Source organism: Aegilops tauschii, chromosome 6 (assembly GCF_002575655.3).
Source record: "Aegilops tauschii subsp. strangulata cultivar AL8/78 chromosome 6, Aet v6.0, whole genome shotgun sequence".
Lineage (NCBI taxonomy): Eukaryota > Viridiplantae > Streptophyta > Magnoliopsida > Poales > Poaceae > Aegilops > Aegilops tauschii.
The window spans coordinates 360,142,910-360,158,400 of record NC_053040.3 but is presented as its reverse complement, the minus strand read 5'-3'; the positions used below and the strand labels follow the sequence as shown (position 1 = coordinate 360,158,400).

Genomic DNA, 15,491 nt, shown 5'->3' with positions numbered 1-15,491 from the left:
ATACCCACTCAACGTGGTCGTAAGCTTTGTGCGTGTCAAGTTTAACAGCACAAGAGCCGGTTTGCCCTTCTTCTTTTTCTTCATTGCATGCAAACACTCATAGGCTACAATTACATTGTCAATTATTATACGGCCCGAAACAAATGCACTTTGCGTTTCACTAATAATCTCAAGCAGGAACACTTTGAGTCTCGCTGCTAGCATTTTAGCTATCACTTTATGAAAGGATTTCGAACCAAAATCTTTGCTAATTTGACAAGGATATGACAGTTATGTTCAAAAAAAAGTTGTAGTGCTTAAAAAAACTATCAATGCTTCCCAAAAAAAACTACTATACTCGGTGCTCAAGAAAGAAAGAAAGAAAGAAAGAAAGAAAGAAAGAAATGAGAAAAAAAAAAAGAATCACGCGCCGTAGTCCCCTCGGAAGGAAAACCTGAGGAGTCTTCTCCCATTTCCGCAGGGGAGAAGGCAAGAAAGACGCACACACCTCCTCCCCATTTCGCTAGGGTTCCTGCGATGGCGACCCCACGATCCCCGGGTCCTCGCGGCGACGAGCTCCTTGACTCAGCGCCGCTGCTCGGCGGCGGTGGGTGGCGTCGTGGCGCGCTGCGCCGGCCGTCGCTCCGTGGGACGGCGCGGCTGCTGCGGCAGGGCGGTCGGCGGGCGATGCGGGAGCCGTCCCTGCTCGTGCGGGAGACTGCGGCGGAGCAGCTAGAGGAGCGCCAGGCCGACTGGGCGTACTCCCGCCCTGTCGTGGCACTCGACCTCCTCTGGAACCTCGCCTTCATCCTCACCACCGCCGTCGTGCTCGTGCTCAGCGGCGACGAAAGCCCGTCTGTGCCGCTCCGTATTTGGGTAGCCGGGTATGCCGTTCAGTGCGTCCTGCACATGGTTTGTGTTGCCATGGAGTATCGTGTGCGTCACGGCCAGCGTGGCGGGTCCTCTACGGCCGCCGACGAGGAGAGGGGGACTGATGGATCATCCTCGTCCATAGACGACGCCGGAGAGAGCGGTCCCCATGGACGCACTGGCGACTTCGTCAGGTAATTTTGTGAATACCATTGCTATCCTTTAACTTAAGCACAATTATGTTGCTCTGTTCCCTATAAATTTGTACTAGGAGTTCATGATCATGACTAGCTGTATCCTAATGTTCTTTGCTTGACTTGTTCCCTGTGTGGGTGTACTTTCATTCTGAGCGGAACATAATAGGGAGTACCATATAGGAATATTATGGATGTAGAATTATCTGTTTAACTTTTAATTATGTGGTATATTTATTTGTCGTTACTCTGTTATTTCCTGACAAACTGAGTATTTGAAGCTGTGAAGCTAATTGTTGAAATCGAGTTAATTTAGCTGTGAAGCTAATTGGATTAGACAACTCCAGTTGTTTCCTGTGTTCCCTTCATTTTTGGCAATCTTCATTATATTGGTCTTCATCCACCTTGCTTTTGCTAATGCATGCTGAGTTATGCCGGTTTATCTGAGTGAGAGCCTATTACGAAACACAAAATTTAAACACATGCATTTTCTTGTGAATATCGAATACTAGTGTTATTAGAAGTTCCCCATACCATCCTAAATCCTGAACAATTTTATCCATATATGTGGCTTGGACAGACAACTAACACGTTGATTTGTATTATGATGTAAGGCTGTATACGACTTCTTTGAGAAATATGTCTGTAATTGTTCTATTCTGCATCTCTGGTTATATAAGCACCAGCCTGGTGGTTAGTCCTTTCTATTTCCATTGACAATATGAATTTGTGCTTTTACCTCATATATGCTTGCATGCAAGTTTCCTTGCAATTATATTTTACCAGTGTTCACTTTCTTCATTTCAATTAAGTAACTGTAGTTTGGTGTTGAATTCATTTCACACTGTTGTTCTTGTTTTGCTGCCCTTACATTAGAGTTTTGTGTATTCTTTGCAATATGTTAATTTCCACCATGTCTTATTTCCTGATTGGAGTTATATGTACTATTGCAGTGTAGCAAAACATCTGGAATCTGCTAATACAATGTTCTCCTTTATATGGTGGATAATTGGATTTTACTGGGTATCTGCTGGTGGACAAGTTCTTACCAATGATGCACCTCAGCTCTACTGGTACATATAGTTTGATATGATATGCTTGGGCCTTTTCGTATGGATTTTCATTTTATTTGTTTGACATTATTAACATATTTCCTTACAACTTCCTGCAGGCTTTGCATCGTCTTTCTGGCATTTGATGTTTTCTTTGTCGTCTTTTGTGTTGCCCTGGCTTGCATCATTGGTATTGCTGTTTGTTGCTGCCTCCCTTGTATCATAGCAATTTTATATGCAGTATCAGATCAGGTATGGCTTCTCAAGTGTGTGTTATATAAATGCCCGTTAAGTTATAGTTTATCTGGTGCCAACGTATGCTAGTTTCACTATTTGTTCTTGTGTATTCTTATGTTGTTGGTTCTCGTAACACTATACCTATTCATGACTATACCAGTAACCAGCCAATGCACAAATTGTTCTAAATGTCAACTGGTTAGGCATTGTTAATTGTTATTGGCCATATACAAGGAACATGTGGTCTAGCATTTCAACAGTGCCGTGTAATTATATTAAATAGCGTAAGCTAAATTTATGATCTGATTTAGCCGACCAAGTCTTACTCAGCCACTTTACAAGTTATAGATGTTGGCAAATTGTTAAAACCAGAGATGTCTTTTGAATCAGGAAATTGAAATATTAAAGTGGTTTCTGTTGTGTTGGTATATGTCTTATGAATAGTTTTTGTTATTGTTGTCCAACTGTTGCCCACTTCCGAATCGTGTTGATGAATCCCAATGACAAGTGGAAGTGCAGGTGTGCCACCTGTCTCAACTGAGTCTGGTTGGCATATGGGTACTACTTCCCTGATAAATGTCCTCTGAACTTACGTTGATATTGTTTAATTGCAGACTGATAGTTCTGTTTCCTAGCTTCTCTTAATACGTTTTGGGCTTGCATTACATATGTATAGTCTGCCTACACAAAAATAAAGCATAAACCTTTTTCATCGAGTAGATGGATTCACCTTTTTTCACAATCTGTTTATACTAGGAGGGAGCTTCTGAAGATGACATTCGCCAAATTCCGAAATACAAATTTCGGAGGATGGAGGAGCCTGAAAAGCAATCTGTCACCACGACTGAATCTTCTGGTGGAATAATGATAGAGTGTGGTACTAACCAACCTATTGAGAAAGTACTTGCAGCTGAAGATGCAGTAAGTTCGCCACCTTTTGTCCTTGAAATGTATAAATTTATTTGCCAAACTGGTTCCTGCTTATGTGAACAATTTGTGGAATCTACTTTATTATACCGACTTACTCCGTAGTTTTATATGATATATTTACATGTATGAAACTTGGTAGAAAAAATATTTGGTACTCCCTCCATTCATCTATACAAGGCTACTTAGTCTTGTCTTAAGTCAAATTGTTTTAAGTTTGACCAAGTTTGTAGAAAAGATATTGACATCTACACTACCAAATCAGTATCACAAGATCTATCAGGATTTTTTTCCGTAAAGTTTATTTAGTATTGTATATGTTAATACTTTTTTCTATAAAGTTGGTCAAACTTAGAACAGTTTGACTTAAGACAAGACCAAAAGGAGGGTGTGTATCACAGTTTTTCATGGTCATGGCCAGCTTAGCTACAAAACTACGAAATATTTCCCTGTAAATATTGGGAAATGCAAAAAGGTGTTCTGCTGTGAATCCTCGCTGCAAATATCTAGATGGCGAGGAATTTCAAGCTGTAGTGTGGTGGGACTCATTTATCCCATTAACAAAATATCCAGATGGAGAGGTCAAGCTGTAGTGTGGTGGGACTCATTTATCCCATTAACATGGTATCTGAGTCTAAATTTGATATCGTAAATCATAAAGAAATTAAAAAATACGCAAGGTCTTGTCTTACATGCGTTTCTTTTGTACTGCCTCCCCACCACACTTCTGTTTTCGGTTTTGCTGAAGTAAAACCACCTCAACTGCCCACGTCTTATTGGCTTACCAAATAAACCCATGTTTTCTTTGGCAAGCCAATAGGTACCGATTCTCTTCCTACTTGAAAATATGCAAGGTTCCGTCTTACGTCGTTTTTTTCGTCCTCCCTTCCCGCTCCACCTCCGTTTTCGGTTTTGCTGTTTTTTCTTGAAAACCGCCTCAACTTCTGCACGTCTTATTGGCCCACCAAATAAAATCATGTTATCTTTGGTGAGTCAATAAGTACTGATTCAGTTGGCAACCAAAGTACTTTTTTGGTGCGAAGTCACATTGCTAATGAAATGGAAGGTAAATCACGGTGACTGTGTACAAAATATTTGTGGTCCACGCACGGGCAATTATCTAGTCGTAAACAAATGAACCTATGCTTACTATTAATTGACTTGTACATTTTGACAAAACATGTTTACAAAACATGTTTATAGTCTTTGTAGGGATTGCTTTTCTTTGTGCACATAACAAATCCTTGCACATACACATAGGTTTTAGCGTCAAAATTACTTTGTTCCGAATGGTTTTTTGTTGTACTAGAAACCGGATTAATGAATTATCAGCTCTTTAGCTCAAGTGCATTTGTTTTAGCACCATCATCCTGAGCCTGTTGGTCGTGTTTCAGCTTATTTTTGCATTGCTTCTGCTTTTCTATGAGCTCATATACTAACTTTATTTTGAAATGATTCATCATCTGCTTGGTCGATGCAGGAGTGTTGCATCTGCCTTTCAGTGTATGATGATGGCGCCGAGCTGCGTGAACTCCCTTGTGGCCACCATTTCCACTGCGCTTGCATTGACAAGTGGCTTCACATCAATGCAACTTGCCCTTTGTGTAAGTTGAATGTGCGGAAAAACAGCAGCAGCAGTGGTAGTGAAGAAGTATAAATCTCCAAGTGTGAATCCAAATATTCGACGGGCGACTCATGTCACGACAACGGTACTTATCCATGATAAACTCCTGATTGTGAATTTGAGCGCCCTAGCTAATATAACAAAGGAAGTGTGATTCATGTTAATTTGTGTATTTATATATGGTCATGGTAGTCATTGTGTATTGAAGTTACACATTGTGGTGTATATCAGCTAAAACTGTTTGTTACACAATACCATAGCGATGTAATCTTGTAAATGCCCATTCGTGAAACCATGTCAAGAAGTCATGTTTGCCTATTTGCTTTGTATAGTGTTGTGTTTGAGAGTTTTGGCATAGATCTCCTTGATTTATCTGACCTGGTCACTTGCTAGAACGTTCGGGATTTGACCATGGCAAATCGAATGTTTGGATGGCAATTTTTTGTGACGCGCGGATGATAAGTTTAGTTGACATGCAGGGCAATTTTCTGGCAAGAAAAAAAAAAACATTGAGCACGGTGTTGCCATGCTTACCAACTAAAATTACCATCCTCGAGTCACTAAAATTGTCATTGTAAAGGTTCGATTTGCTATGGTCAAATCCTAAATGTTCGGGCGTTATTGGGGTCCATGAACTATTTACGATTTTCTATATTTTCTCATTTATTTGGAAAGTTTCAACTTTTCCATAATTTGGCCAACCCCAAACTTTAGATTAATTATTCTCTCAAACTCCTCATCCAGTTGAGCCGAAACTTTTCCACAATATTCGATTAAAATAATTTTGGAAACTTTGAATTACAATCAAAATTTGGTCAAAATGTGGGCGAAACTTTGAATTGTCGTTCAAAATATTTGCGAAAAGTTCAAAGGCCATATATTAAGTAGCACATGCCTTCACAAAACACCTTTACGGAAACTAAAAATGCATCCTAGTCTATGAATGCCGACGTCTTATTCCTCCTGCATACGCAGTAGTCGGTCAGTTTTTGCAGCATATGGATGATTGGGATGAGGTGACAATTATTAGCGCAAAAGTTGCGATTATGCAACCAAAGAAAACTTATAAATTTCGACATAAGTTTTTTAAAAGTTGGGGTTCCATATAGTTCGCTCAAGATATTTCTCGCGCCCTTTTGAACACGGCATATGCAGTGGAGTGGATCAGGAAAAGCGCAGAACTTTTGTTTAAAGCGCGGCACACTTTTGTCCCCAAGGACTTGCTGCGTAGCCGCCCGCCCGTAACACTCACTCGCGTCACGCAGACAAAATATCTGCAGGAGATAAGGCCTCAAGCCCTCAACGCCTACATGCGACACGCCGCACGTCGCATTCCTCCTGGCCCGCCAGCCCAGCCTCGCCATGCTGATATGATACGCTTGACATGGCCATTAGATATAGCTAGCGAATACGTACTGCTAGTAACAAGTGGGATCAGTGCTGGTATAAGTTTGTGACGAGTATACGCACGCCGCGCGTTTACATACGGCCTTGTCGGCTGGCTAGATATTTATTTCGTCCGGCCCCATATAACGTTCGCCCTTGGCCGTCGTCGAGGAGAGCGGGCCTGCGTACGTCGACCGCTACCCTGACCTCGGGCCGTGCGGCGCGCCCACCCGTACGTGGCCGGGGATCGGATGGACGATCATCTGGCGGTGCTGGCGCGCGGCGAGGGGTGGACGGAGGAGCGGCACGCGGCGTTCCTCGACGGCGTGGAGCGCTCCTTCGTGCAGGAGGTGCTCGTGGGCGCCGCCGGCGTCAGCGAGGAGCGGCGAGCGTCGCGCAGGCTCTGCCACCGGGGGCCGCCGCCCGCCGGCGGCCGTGGCCAGCTCCCGCTGGATCGCCCCCTCCCTGACAGCGCCGTGGAGTCCAACCGCCGGGGACCCTGCTCCCGGCCCGCAGCCCGCGACGCCAAATGACGCTGGTTGGTCGATCTATGGCTACGATCATTCTTTCCTTACACAAAGAACATCAACACGTCTCTCATCCACACAGCTGTACTCGTTGCACGTAACGTTCAGTACAATGGTGAGCGTCTGCTCGCGCATGACTTGTTCCGTTTCCCTTTTCTACCCATAGTATAGTCATGGCCTAAACTTCACAAATAGGTGTGACATCTCTATTTTCGTTTTTGCTCTATTTGCAGGTTGCGTCTCATGAATCTGAAGTTAACAAGCTAGCTAGAGTGATAAATTTCCTTCTAGGATCGTAGCCTCCAAAGTCCAAAGTTGTATGCGTCGCAGTGGAAGTGATGTTTTCCAGGTCTGTGCAGTTATGCCGATATTTGTCTTTGTCAATGTGCCTTTCATGGCGGGGCATGGTGTGTATGTTGGTGATGCACTAGTTCATCTTCATTTATCTTAAGGAGCTCTCTTCATAAAATGTGTCTGTTGCTCTCGATATGCATGATATTTATGCAACCGTGCAGATCTTTTCCATAAACTTGCCAATCGGTTCGTGGTTGCTATGCAACGCGCTGCAATATATTTCAGTAAGGTTATCAGTAAGGGAATAATATTGTAATCACTAAGCAAAAGAATGTGGAATTTCCCGTTCCAACGCACACGGGAACGCATTGTTTGGCCGGCCCAACTAGGCCGATTTTCCTCACTGCGGGGCTGTTTTCTTTGGGATGAGCATAGCTCCTTTTGCCCTACCTATTCATATTTTCCGGGGTATTTCTAGTAATTTTTACCTCTTTTTATCTTTTCGCTTATATTCTTTTTTCTTCTCATTTTCCATTATTCTCAAGGTTTTCCTTTCTCAGTATTTTTTTTCTGTTGTTCAATTTGTTTCTTCTAGTTTTCAAGCTGTTTTTGCTATTTTATGTTTTTTAGTTAATTCAAATAAAATAAAATAGACTATATAAAAATTAAATAATTTTTAACTAAAGAGATTTTTTTAAATTTATTAACATTTTTCGGAGATGCGGATATTGTCAAAACCTACGAACTTTTTATAACTGTTCAACATTTCAAAATAAGTGAATATTTTGAAAAATCTTGAATATTTTTAAACATGTGGATATTTTCTAAACATATGTACTCCCTCCGTCAACTTGTCAGAGAAACAGATAAAAAAAATGAATATATCTAGAACTAAAATACGTCTAGATACATCCCTTTCTCTGACCAGTATTTCCGGATGGAGGGAGCACATATTTTCAAAAATACCTTTTTAATGAAAATAAACATGAAGCCATTTATGTATTCTGGCCAATTAGCAAGCGGTTTTCTTATGAAGGGTGCGAGCAAGTAGTTTATTTTTCCGGGTAAAGCATCGCTTTTCTAGCAAGCGAAGAGGTTTCACGCTCGAGCTCTATTTTAGCCTGGCCCATGCGCGATACAGCGCCTATTCGGCACTCAAAGAGTGGACTAGAAGATCCAAAAGAATGTGGCACAATACTTAGTGTTGCTGGTGTTATTTTTTATGCTGATAAGAAGTCAAATAAAAGTATTAAAAAATTCATAAATTTTTGGTTTTTTTAAATGTTTATGAACCATAAAAATGTCCTGAGTTTTTAATATCTACACAGATTAAAAAACACGTAAATATTTTAAAGAAGAAACAAGAAAAATAGAGGAATACAGCAAAACAGTAAAAACCCACCCAAAAAGCCATAAAAAAGGAAAATAAAACCAGATGAAAAACCTAACGTCAACGAGCCGCACATGTGGCTGGCCGAAATTACCTTTTTTTAGGGGTAAAAAAGGGTAATAACCAACACAAGTGTGAGTCAACCCAGTAATCCACTACTACTATATGACATAGTGATCACCGATGCTATATCTGCCTAATCCGACATATAAAGAGCGGTCACCTCAGGTGCTCCTCGGATGGGCGAACGCCCTTTTCTAGATTTGTTTCCTTTTACATTTTCTATTTCGGTATTGTTTTACTTTCTCATTCCCTTTTCATTTTTCAATTTCATTCTTATTTACTTATTTTTAAAAACACATTTTTCTTCACTACAAGGCATAAACACTTTTCAAACATAATATAAGTTTTCTAAAAAATTGAACATTTATTAGTTTGACTAACCTTTTCCTAAACTGGGCTGAACACTTCATTTTCTAAGACATACTTTTTAAAAATATGTGAAAATGTTCAATGAATGCTAATTATATTAAAATTTGAAAAATATTGAACATTTTTTATTCTTCGAGCTCTTCTAAAAGTATATGAACATTGTTTTCGAAAATGTACATGTGTTGAAAAAAAACTTTTCACACGTATTAACATAAAATTACACTGTTCCTAATCATTTTTACTAACAAATATTTGCATGAAAAAATGTTTCATGTATGTGGGGCTGTTTTCTATGGGATGAGCCTAGGTCCTTTTTTTTCTAACAGATTTTGGTTGGTGTTTTTCCCAGGTGCATTTTATTTCATTTTATTTCTCTATTTTCACAACAATTCCTGTTTCTTATTTTTATTAGTTTTATCATGGTTTTCCCATTTCTATTTTATTTTTACTTTTAAAGTTATGTTATGTTTCTTTCCTTCTATTTTTTCAAGTTATTTTTTCTATTTTGTTTTTTATTTAAAAATTACTAAAATTGTGAAATTTGATTATTTTAAAAATTGCGCATATTTTTTAGAACTTGTGAATGCTTTTAAAAATGCATGAACATTTTCTAAGAGGTCACCACTCTTAAACCTGTTATTTTTTTAAAAAAAATCACAATCATTTTTTAACTTTTGTGAGCATTGCATCCACTAAATATCAATCAAGTCAAAAATAAGAAAGTGAAGACAATTATTGACCGAAGAATCCTTAAAAGGAAAGAAAAAATATATAAGAACAAACTATAGTAAAAGTAAATGAAAAAACCCAGTGAACCTTTCATGCATAAATATCCCGTGAGATATTTCAAAGAGCATAAAAAATATCCTAAGAAAAAGAAAGAGTATAAAATAAATGAGATTTGTTAAAAGGATTGCCAATTATTTATTAGGAACCCTTATTAAATAACTTAGGTCAATGGCCCCCGGTTTTGACTAATAAAAATCATGAACCTTTTTAATTTCTCACGATTTTTAAAGTTTGCGAACGTTTTCTAAAAACTTTATATTTTTAAAATTTGTGGGCACTTTTCTAGATATACAAAAAAATCAACGTATATTTTTTTTAATTTAAAAAACATGAAGCTGTTTATTCGCTGTTGTGGCCAAGTAACAAGCGGTTTTCTTATCAAGGGTGCGAACAACTAGTTTCCTACCCGGGCAAAGTATCCGGTTTTCTAGCGAGCAAGGAGGTTTCAAAGAGTGGCCCGATAATTAGTATTACTGGCATTATTTTCAGATGTTGGTCAGAAGTCTAGTCAAACTATTTCAAAAAATGTACTCACATTTTCCAAAAATAAAATTGTAAATGCTCACATATTTAAAAAAAATTACGAGCATAAATGTCTTGAATTTTTCAAATCTTCATAAATTTCGCAAAATAGGTAGACTCCTTAAAAGAAGAAACAAGAAAAAAAACTAGGTGTGTAGACCAAAAACAAAAGAAGCCACCTAAAATAGGCAAAAAAAAATATGAAGAAAATTAAATAAAAAATATAACGTTAATGGACCGCGTAAGTGGTCGACCTAAATTACCTACACATGTGAGTCACCCTACACTATGTCACATAGTGATCGCCAATGCTATATCTTGCCTACCGGAGATATAGCTTGTTAACGCCCCTCGCTCCTATCACAGGCCTAGCCCCTTTTCGTCATTTGTCTTCCTTTTCTATTTTTTGTTAGTTGCTAAAAAAAGAATTCCTTTTATTTTTCATTTTGTTAGTTATAGACTTATTTTTTATTATCTGTTGTTTCATTTAATTTTACATTTTTGGGTTTTTGTTCCTTGTCGTGCTCTAGGTTATTTTTCATAATTTATTCTCTTAATTTTTTTAATATTTAAACGAACAAACCATTCTTTTTTAAATATTTGAATAAAACTTTGCTAAATATTACTTGAATATTTAATTAAATAGTATGAACACTTTTTAGACAATACTATAAATTTTGAGAATATGTGATATTTTACAATTACAATATTTTTTTATAAAAATGGGTTGAATACTTTATTTAGTTACATGAACTTTTTTAATACTTGTATATGTTAAGTAAATGATATTTATATCCATATCATTTTTAAATGGATTATTTTCATGCTTTGAGCTCTTTTATAATTAAAATATCATACAAGATGTTCTTTATTTGAATAAGAATGTTCACATGTTCGAAAGATATGCCCATGTATATCTAAAATAAAATTATCATATTGTATGAACATTATTTTGAATGAGTTAATCCCTTTCATGATTACATGATCATTGTTTTAAAAGAAGTGAATTTTTGTGGTTAATTATTTAAAATTTCTAATTATACATTTTTTTTCTAAACATTGTGCGAACCTTTTAGAAATTCCATGGAAATTCCTAATACATTGAACACTTTCTAAAATTAGACAACCTGTTACTAAGTGCATTATCACTTTTTAATCTAGACTTGCAACAACTATCAATTCTCATAAACGTCGTTGTTTGTTGGTCAAAAAGTAATAAAAGTGAAAAATGAAAACATGTTAACGAATACAAACCATACGAAAAACACAACCAAATACTCCAGGCTCATTAAATGTGCCAGGTAAAATAATAAACCTCTATAGGAGCTGGACTAGTTATAATAAACACTCGTTAGAAACACAAGAAAAGTGCAAGAGGGCGGGGAGAGAGAGGGAGAGATGAGTTCCCATATATCCGGAGACATGGCGCAATGGAGGAAAAACAATAACCTCTATTCGCATGAATCTGTTCCCTTTCTACATTAAGCTTCTCTCACTTCATATCACGCCAACTTGTACAGACAGCAATGGTGTCCACCCTATATGTTGAGGCATATCTCTCTAGATGTAGTTTTGGTGATTGATGACAACATGTTTGCGGACTAATCGTGTGCTTTGAGCATTTCAGAGATTCATCCTTTGGCACGAGACGATTTCTTTCCCTTTGGAGTGTCATTCAAGACGGTGTAGCTCTTTCGCTTCTATTTTGGTGGACTAGTTCCGTAGGAGTCACCGTACTATCAAGAGGGGGTCCGTTTTGATAAGACTAGGGTGGAATCAACACGTACACATCCTTTTCACACCCTCTGAGCCTTTCCGCTTCAATGGAGAGCTCTTTCCCCCTTCTTTGAGCTTTGTCTGGTCCCAGCGGTAGTACCGCGGTACCCAGCGGTAGTACCGCTTAGGGGTCACAGGCGGCAGTACCGCTCCGCAGCGGTAGTACCGCCGTGGGTCCTCAGCCGTAGTACCGCTGCGGTACCAGGCCCCTACCGCGTCGATTCGAGGGGGTCGATTCTCGTGTCGGATTGTGCGGTACTATGCAGCGGCAGTAGAGCGGCAGTGCCGTTCATGAGCGGTAGTACCGCCCTACCACCGCGGCAGTACCGCTCAGGTCCCTCTCTCTCCTGCCCTCCAAACTGCACGGCAGTACCGCCTGTGGGAGCGGTAGTACCGCTGTGCACAGCGGTAGTGCCGTTGCCTCCTGCGTTAGTACCGCCCTCTGCGGGGCTGTTTTGGGGGTAACGGTTGGATTGTTCCCCCCACTATATAAGGAGGTCTTCTTCCCCAAAGTTGACCTACCTTTCCCCAAAAGCTCCATTGTTGCTCCAAGCTCCATTTTCGCCCGATCTCTCTCCCGAGCCAATCAAACTTGTTGATTTGCTCGGGATTGGTTGAGAAGGCCCCAATCTACACTTCCACCAAGAGAAATTTGATTCCCACCACTAATCCCTAGCGGATCTTGTTACTCTTGGGTGTTTGAGAACCCTAGATGGTTGAGGTCACCGCGGAGCCATAGTCCATTGTGGTGAAGCTTTGTGGTGTTGTTGGGAGCCTCCAATTAAGTTGTGGAGATTGCCCCAACCTTGTTTGTAAAGGTCCGGTCGCCGCCTTCAAGGGCACCAATAGTGGAATCACGTCATCTCGCATTGTGTGAGGGCGTGAGGAGAATACGGTGGCCCTAGTGGCTTCTTGGAGAGCATTGTGCCTCCACACCGCTCCAACGGAGACGTACTTCCCCTCAAAAGGAAGGAACTTCGGTAACACATCCTCGTCTTCACCGGCTCCACTCTTGGTTATCTCGTCCCTTTACTTTCGCAAGCTTACTTGTGTTAAATCCCTTGCTTGCTTGTGTGCTTGTTGTCATTGCATCATATAGGTTCCTCACTTAGTTACATATCTAGACAACCTACTTTGATGCAAAGTTTAAATTGGTAAAGAAAAGCTAAAAATGGTTAGTTGCCTATTCACCCCCCCTCTAGTCAACTATATCGATCCTTTCAATTGGTATCAGAGCCTCGTCTCTTTATTAAGGACTTTACCGTCCGAAGAGTATGGTTGACGTCGTAGACGGTGTGGCGGAGCACTCCGGTGCGAATCCAGTATCGTCTACGGGAGATGGGGGTACCGCGGTCTCTCGTGAGGAATTCAATATGGCGTTGGACACATTGAAAACCTCCATGACGACCGAGGTCGAAAGCATGTTTAATAAATTTCTCGAAGGGCTTAAACTTTCCACCACACCGTTTAAAGTGGGTGATCCCGCTATCAAGGTGACGGATGCTACCTCCGACAAGGGGGAAGCTACTAGCGAGAAAGCTCCTTCTTATAGTGGTAAAAATGGCACCGGCATCTTTGCCCATGTGGAACCTCCACTTGTCTATGGTGGACCGCTTCCTTCCACTCATTTGAATCATGCCGGCCCGGCCCCTAAGATTGAGAAGAATGTGGAATTTGATTCTTGGGTCTATCGTTTTAAGCGTCATTTAAATCATGTGAACACTAACCTTTGGAGAATCATTGAAGAAGGTTTCTATCCGCATGACCAAAGCAACTTCACTCCTAGAGAAGCCGTGGACAATCAATTCAATGAGAATGCTCTCTTCATCATCCAAGAAGCAATCCCACCCGAAGATCTTCCTCATCTCCGGCCCTACTCCTTGGCCAAAGATGCTTGGCACCAAGTGGTTTCCCTCTATCGGGGAAGCGCAAGCATTCAACGCTCCAACTATGAAGTGGTGCAAGATGAAGCCGATGAGTTTGCAATGAAAGAAGATGAAGAACCTTGTGAGCTTTATCGGAGGGTAACCAAACTCGCGGTGTCTCTCCGAGATCATGGAAGTAAGGAGACGGATGACAATTGGATCAAGCGCAAATTCCTCAAGGCAATGATGCCCTACCACAAAGCCATGTCCTCCGTCATTCGTCAAAGGCCGGACTTCCACACCTTGTCCTCAAGTGATGTGTTGGATGAGTTCGTTGCTATGAGCATCTTGGACAAGACCGCCGACAATGCGATACTTCGCTCTCAAAGAGTAAAGAAGCCCAACCTTGCTCTAAGGGCCAAGGTTAGTATGGAGGAAGAGGATGAAGAGGAAGAAGAGGAGAGCAACCTCGAAGATACGAAGTATACCTATCATGAACACATGGCCCTTGCTTCAAGGCAATTTTGGAGCAAGAAGAACTCAAGGCCCAACTTCAACAAGAACAATTCAAGTGGCGCAAAGGGCAAGCAACGAGTGATGACTTGCTTCAATTGTGGCAATGTGAGCCACTTTTTTGCGGAGTGCCCTTATGAGAAGAGGGAAGACAATGGTGGCAAGCTCATCCGAAAGGACAAGGCCAAGTCTTTCTCCAACAAAAGCAACTTCACCAAGAAGACTCCTCCCAAGGCTTTGGTGGTACAAGAAGAGTACAATGAGGATGATGATGATGAAGATGGTGAGTCAATTGCCATGGCCTCCGTTGCCATTGCGACGACTCCACGGGTGTCTCTCTTCGACTCACCCAATGAGAGCATCACCGCCAAGTGCCTCATGGCTAAAGCCACCAACAAGGTAACCCCCAACATCAAAACTACCATCATTAATCATCCTTCTTTGACGGATAGCATTGATGAACATGAGAGAACAAATGTGGAGGAGAATGAGTTTGAGACCATTATGAGTAAACTCAAGGGTAAATCCAAGAAGCACTTCGCTGCTCTCTTGGAACAGCTTGGTGAAGCCAATGACATGATCGAGGTTCACGAAGATACCATCTCTAGGATGGAGGGGCATAGTCGTGACTATGCCGATGAGATCTCGGATCTTTCCAATGCTCTTGAGGAAGAGCATGGTCTTTGTTTGGCTCTTGAGGAGTCACACAATGATGATCATGCTAAGTTAAAGAAAGATCTTGATCATGCTCTTGTTGTTTCTCGTGTGCTAAACTCTGAGAAGGCAAAGCTTGGGGTTGATCTAGCTAGACTCAAAGAGGAGTTTGACATTCTCGACAAGGCTCACAAAGTCTTGAAGGGTGTTCATGCTAGCCTCAAGGAGTCTCATGATCAACTTCAAGTGAAGCTAACCAAGGAGAAAGCCACCTTTCCTCATATGGTGTTAATTGATAATGCAAATGCTACTAACCCTTGTGAGCATGTGCATCTTGTTGAGGAGAATGTTAAGTTGAAGGAGCAACTTGAGAAAGGCCTTGTGTCATGCATACAAGGTGAGAAGAACCTCAACGACATTTTAAGCAATCAAAAGGAAGTTGTAGCCAAGGAGGGGATTG

The 15,491-nt window shown here is 40.6% G+C and overlaps 2 protein-coding genes across 2 annotated transcripts; both read left to right on the top strand.

Annotated features, from left to right (window-relative positions):
• Positions 1 to 411: 411 nt before the first annotated feature.
• LOC109750311 (E3 ubiquitin-protein ligase At1g63170) lies at positions 412 to 5,201 on the top strand. The gene is made up of 5 exons (XM_020309271.4): positions 412 to 1,043; positions 1,997 to 2,116; positions 2,215 to 2,347; positions 3,089 to 3,253; positions 4,740 to 5,201. The coding sequence occupies exons 1-5, from the start codon at positions 517 to 519 to the stop codon at positions 4,914 to 4,916; spliced, it is 1,122 nt and encodes a 373-aa protein (XP_020164860.1). The 5' UTR covers positions 412 to 516; the 3' UTR covers positions 4,917 to 5,201.
• A 1,165-nt stretch (positions 5,202 to 6,366) lies between these two features.
• Positions 6,367 to 7,265, top strand: LOC109750316 (uncharacterized). Its single transcript, XM_040392636.3, has 2 exons — positions 6,367 to 6,911; positions 7,030 to 7,265. The coding sequence occupies exon 1, from the start codon at positions 6,521 to 6,523 to the stop codon at positions 6,800 to 6,802; it is 282 nt and encodes a 93-aa protein (XP_040248570.1). The 5' UTR covers positions 6,367 to 6,520; the 3' UTR covers positions 6,803 to 6,911; positions 7,030 to 7,265.
• Positions 7,266 to 15,491: the final 8,226 nt, after the last annotated feature.

Excerpts from the sequence above, each read along its gene's own strand:
- LOC109750311 (XM_020309271.4), top strand. The coding sequence starts at position 517 with ATGGCGACCCCACGATCCCCGGGTCCTCGCGGCGACGAGCTCCTTGAC. Across the intron at positions 2,348-3,088 it reads TATATGCAGTATCAGATCAG|GAGGGAGCTTCTGAAGATGA; the intron begins GTATGGCTTCTC and ends TGTTTATACTAG. Across the intron at positions 3,254-4,739 it reads TACTTGCAGCTGAAGATGCA|GAGTGTTGCATCTGCCTTTC; the intron begins GTAAGTTCGCCA and ends TGGTCGATGCAG.
- LOC109750316 (XM_040392636.3), top strand. The coding sequence starts at position 6,521 with ATGGACGATCATCTGGCGGTGCTGGCGCGCGGCGAGGGGTGGACGGAG.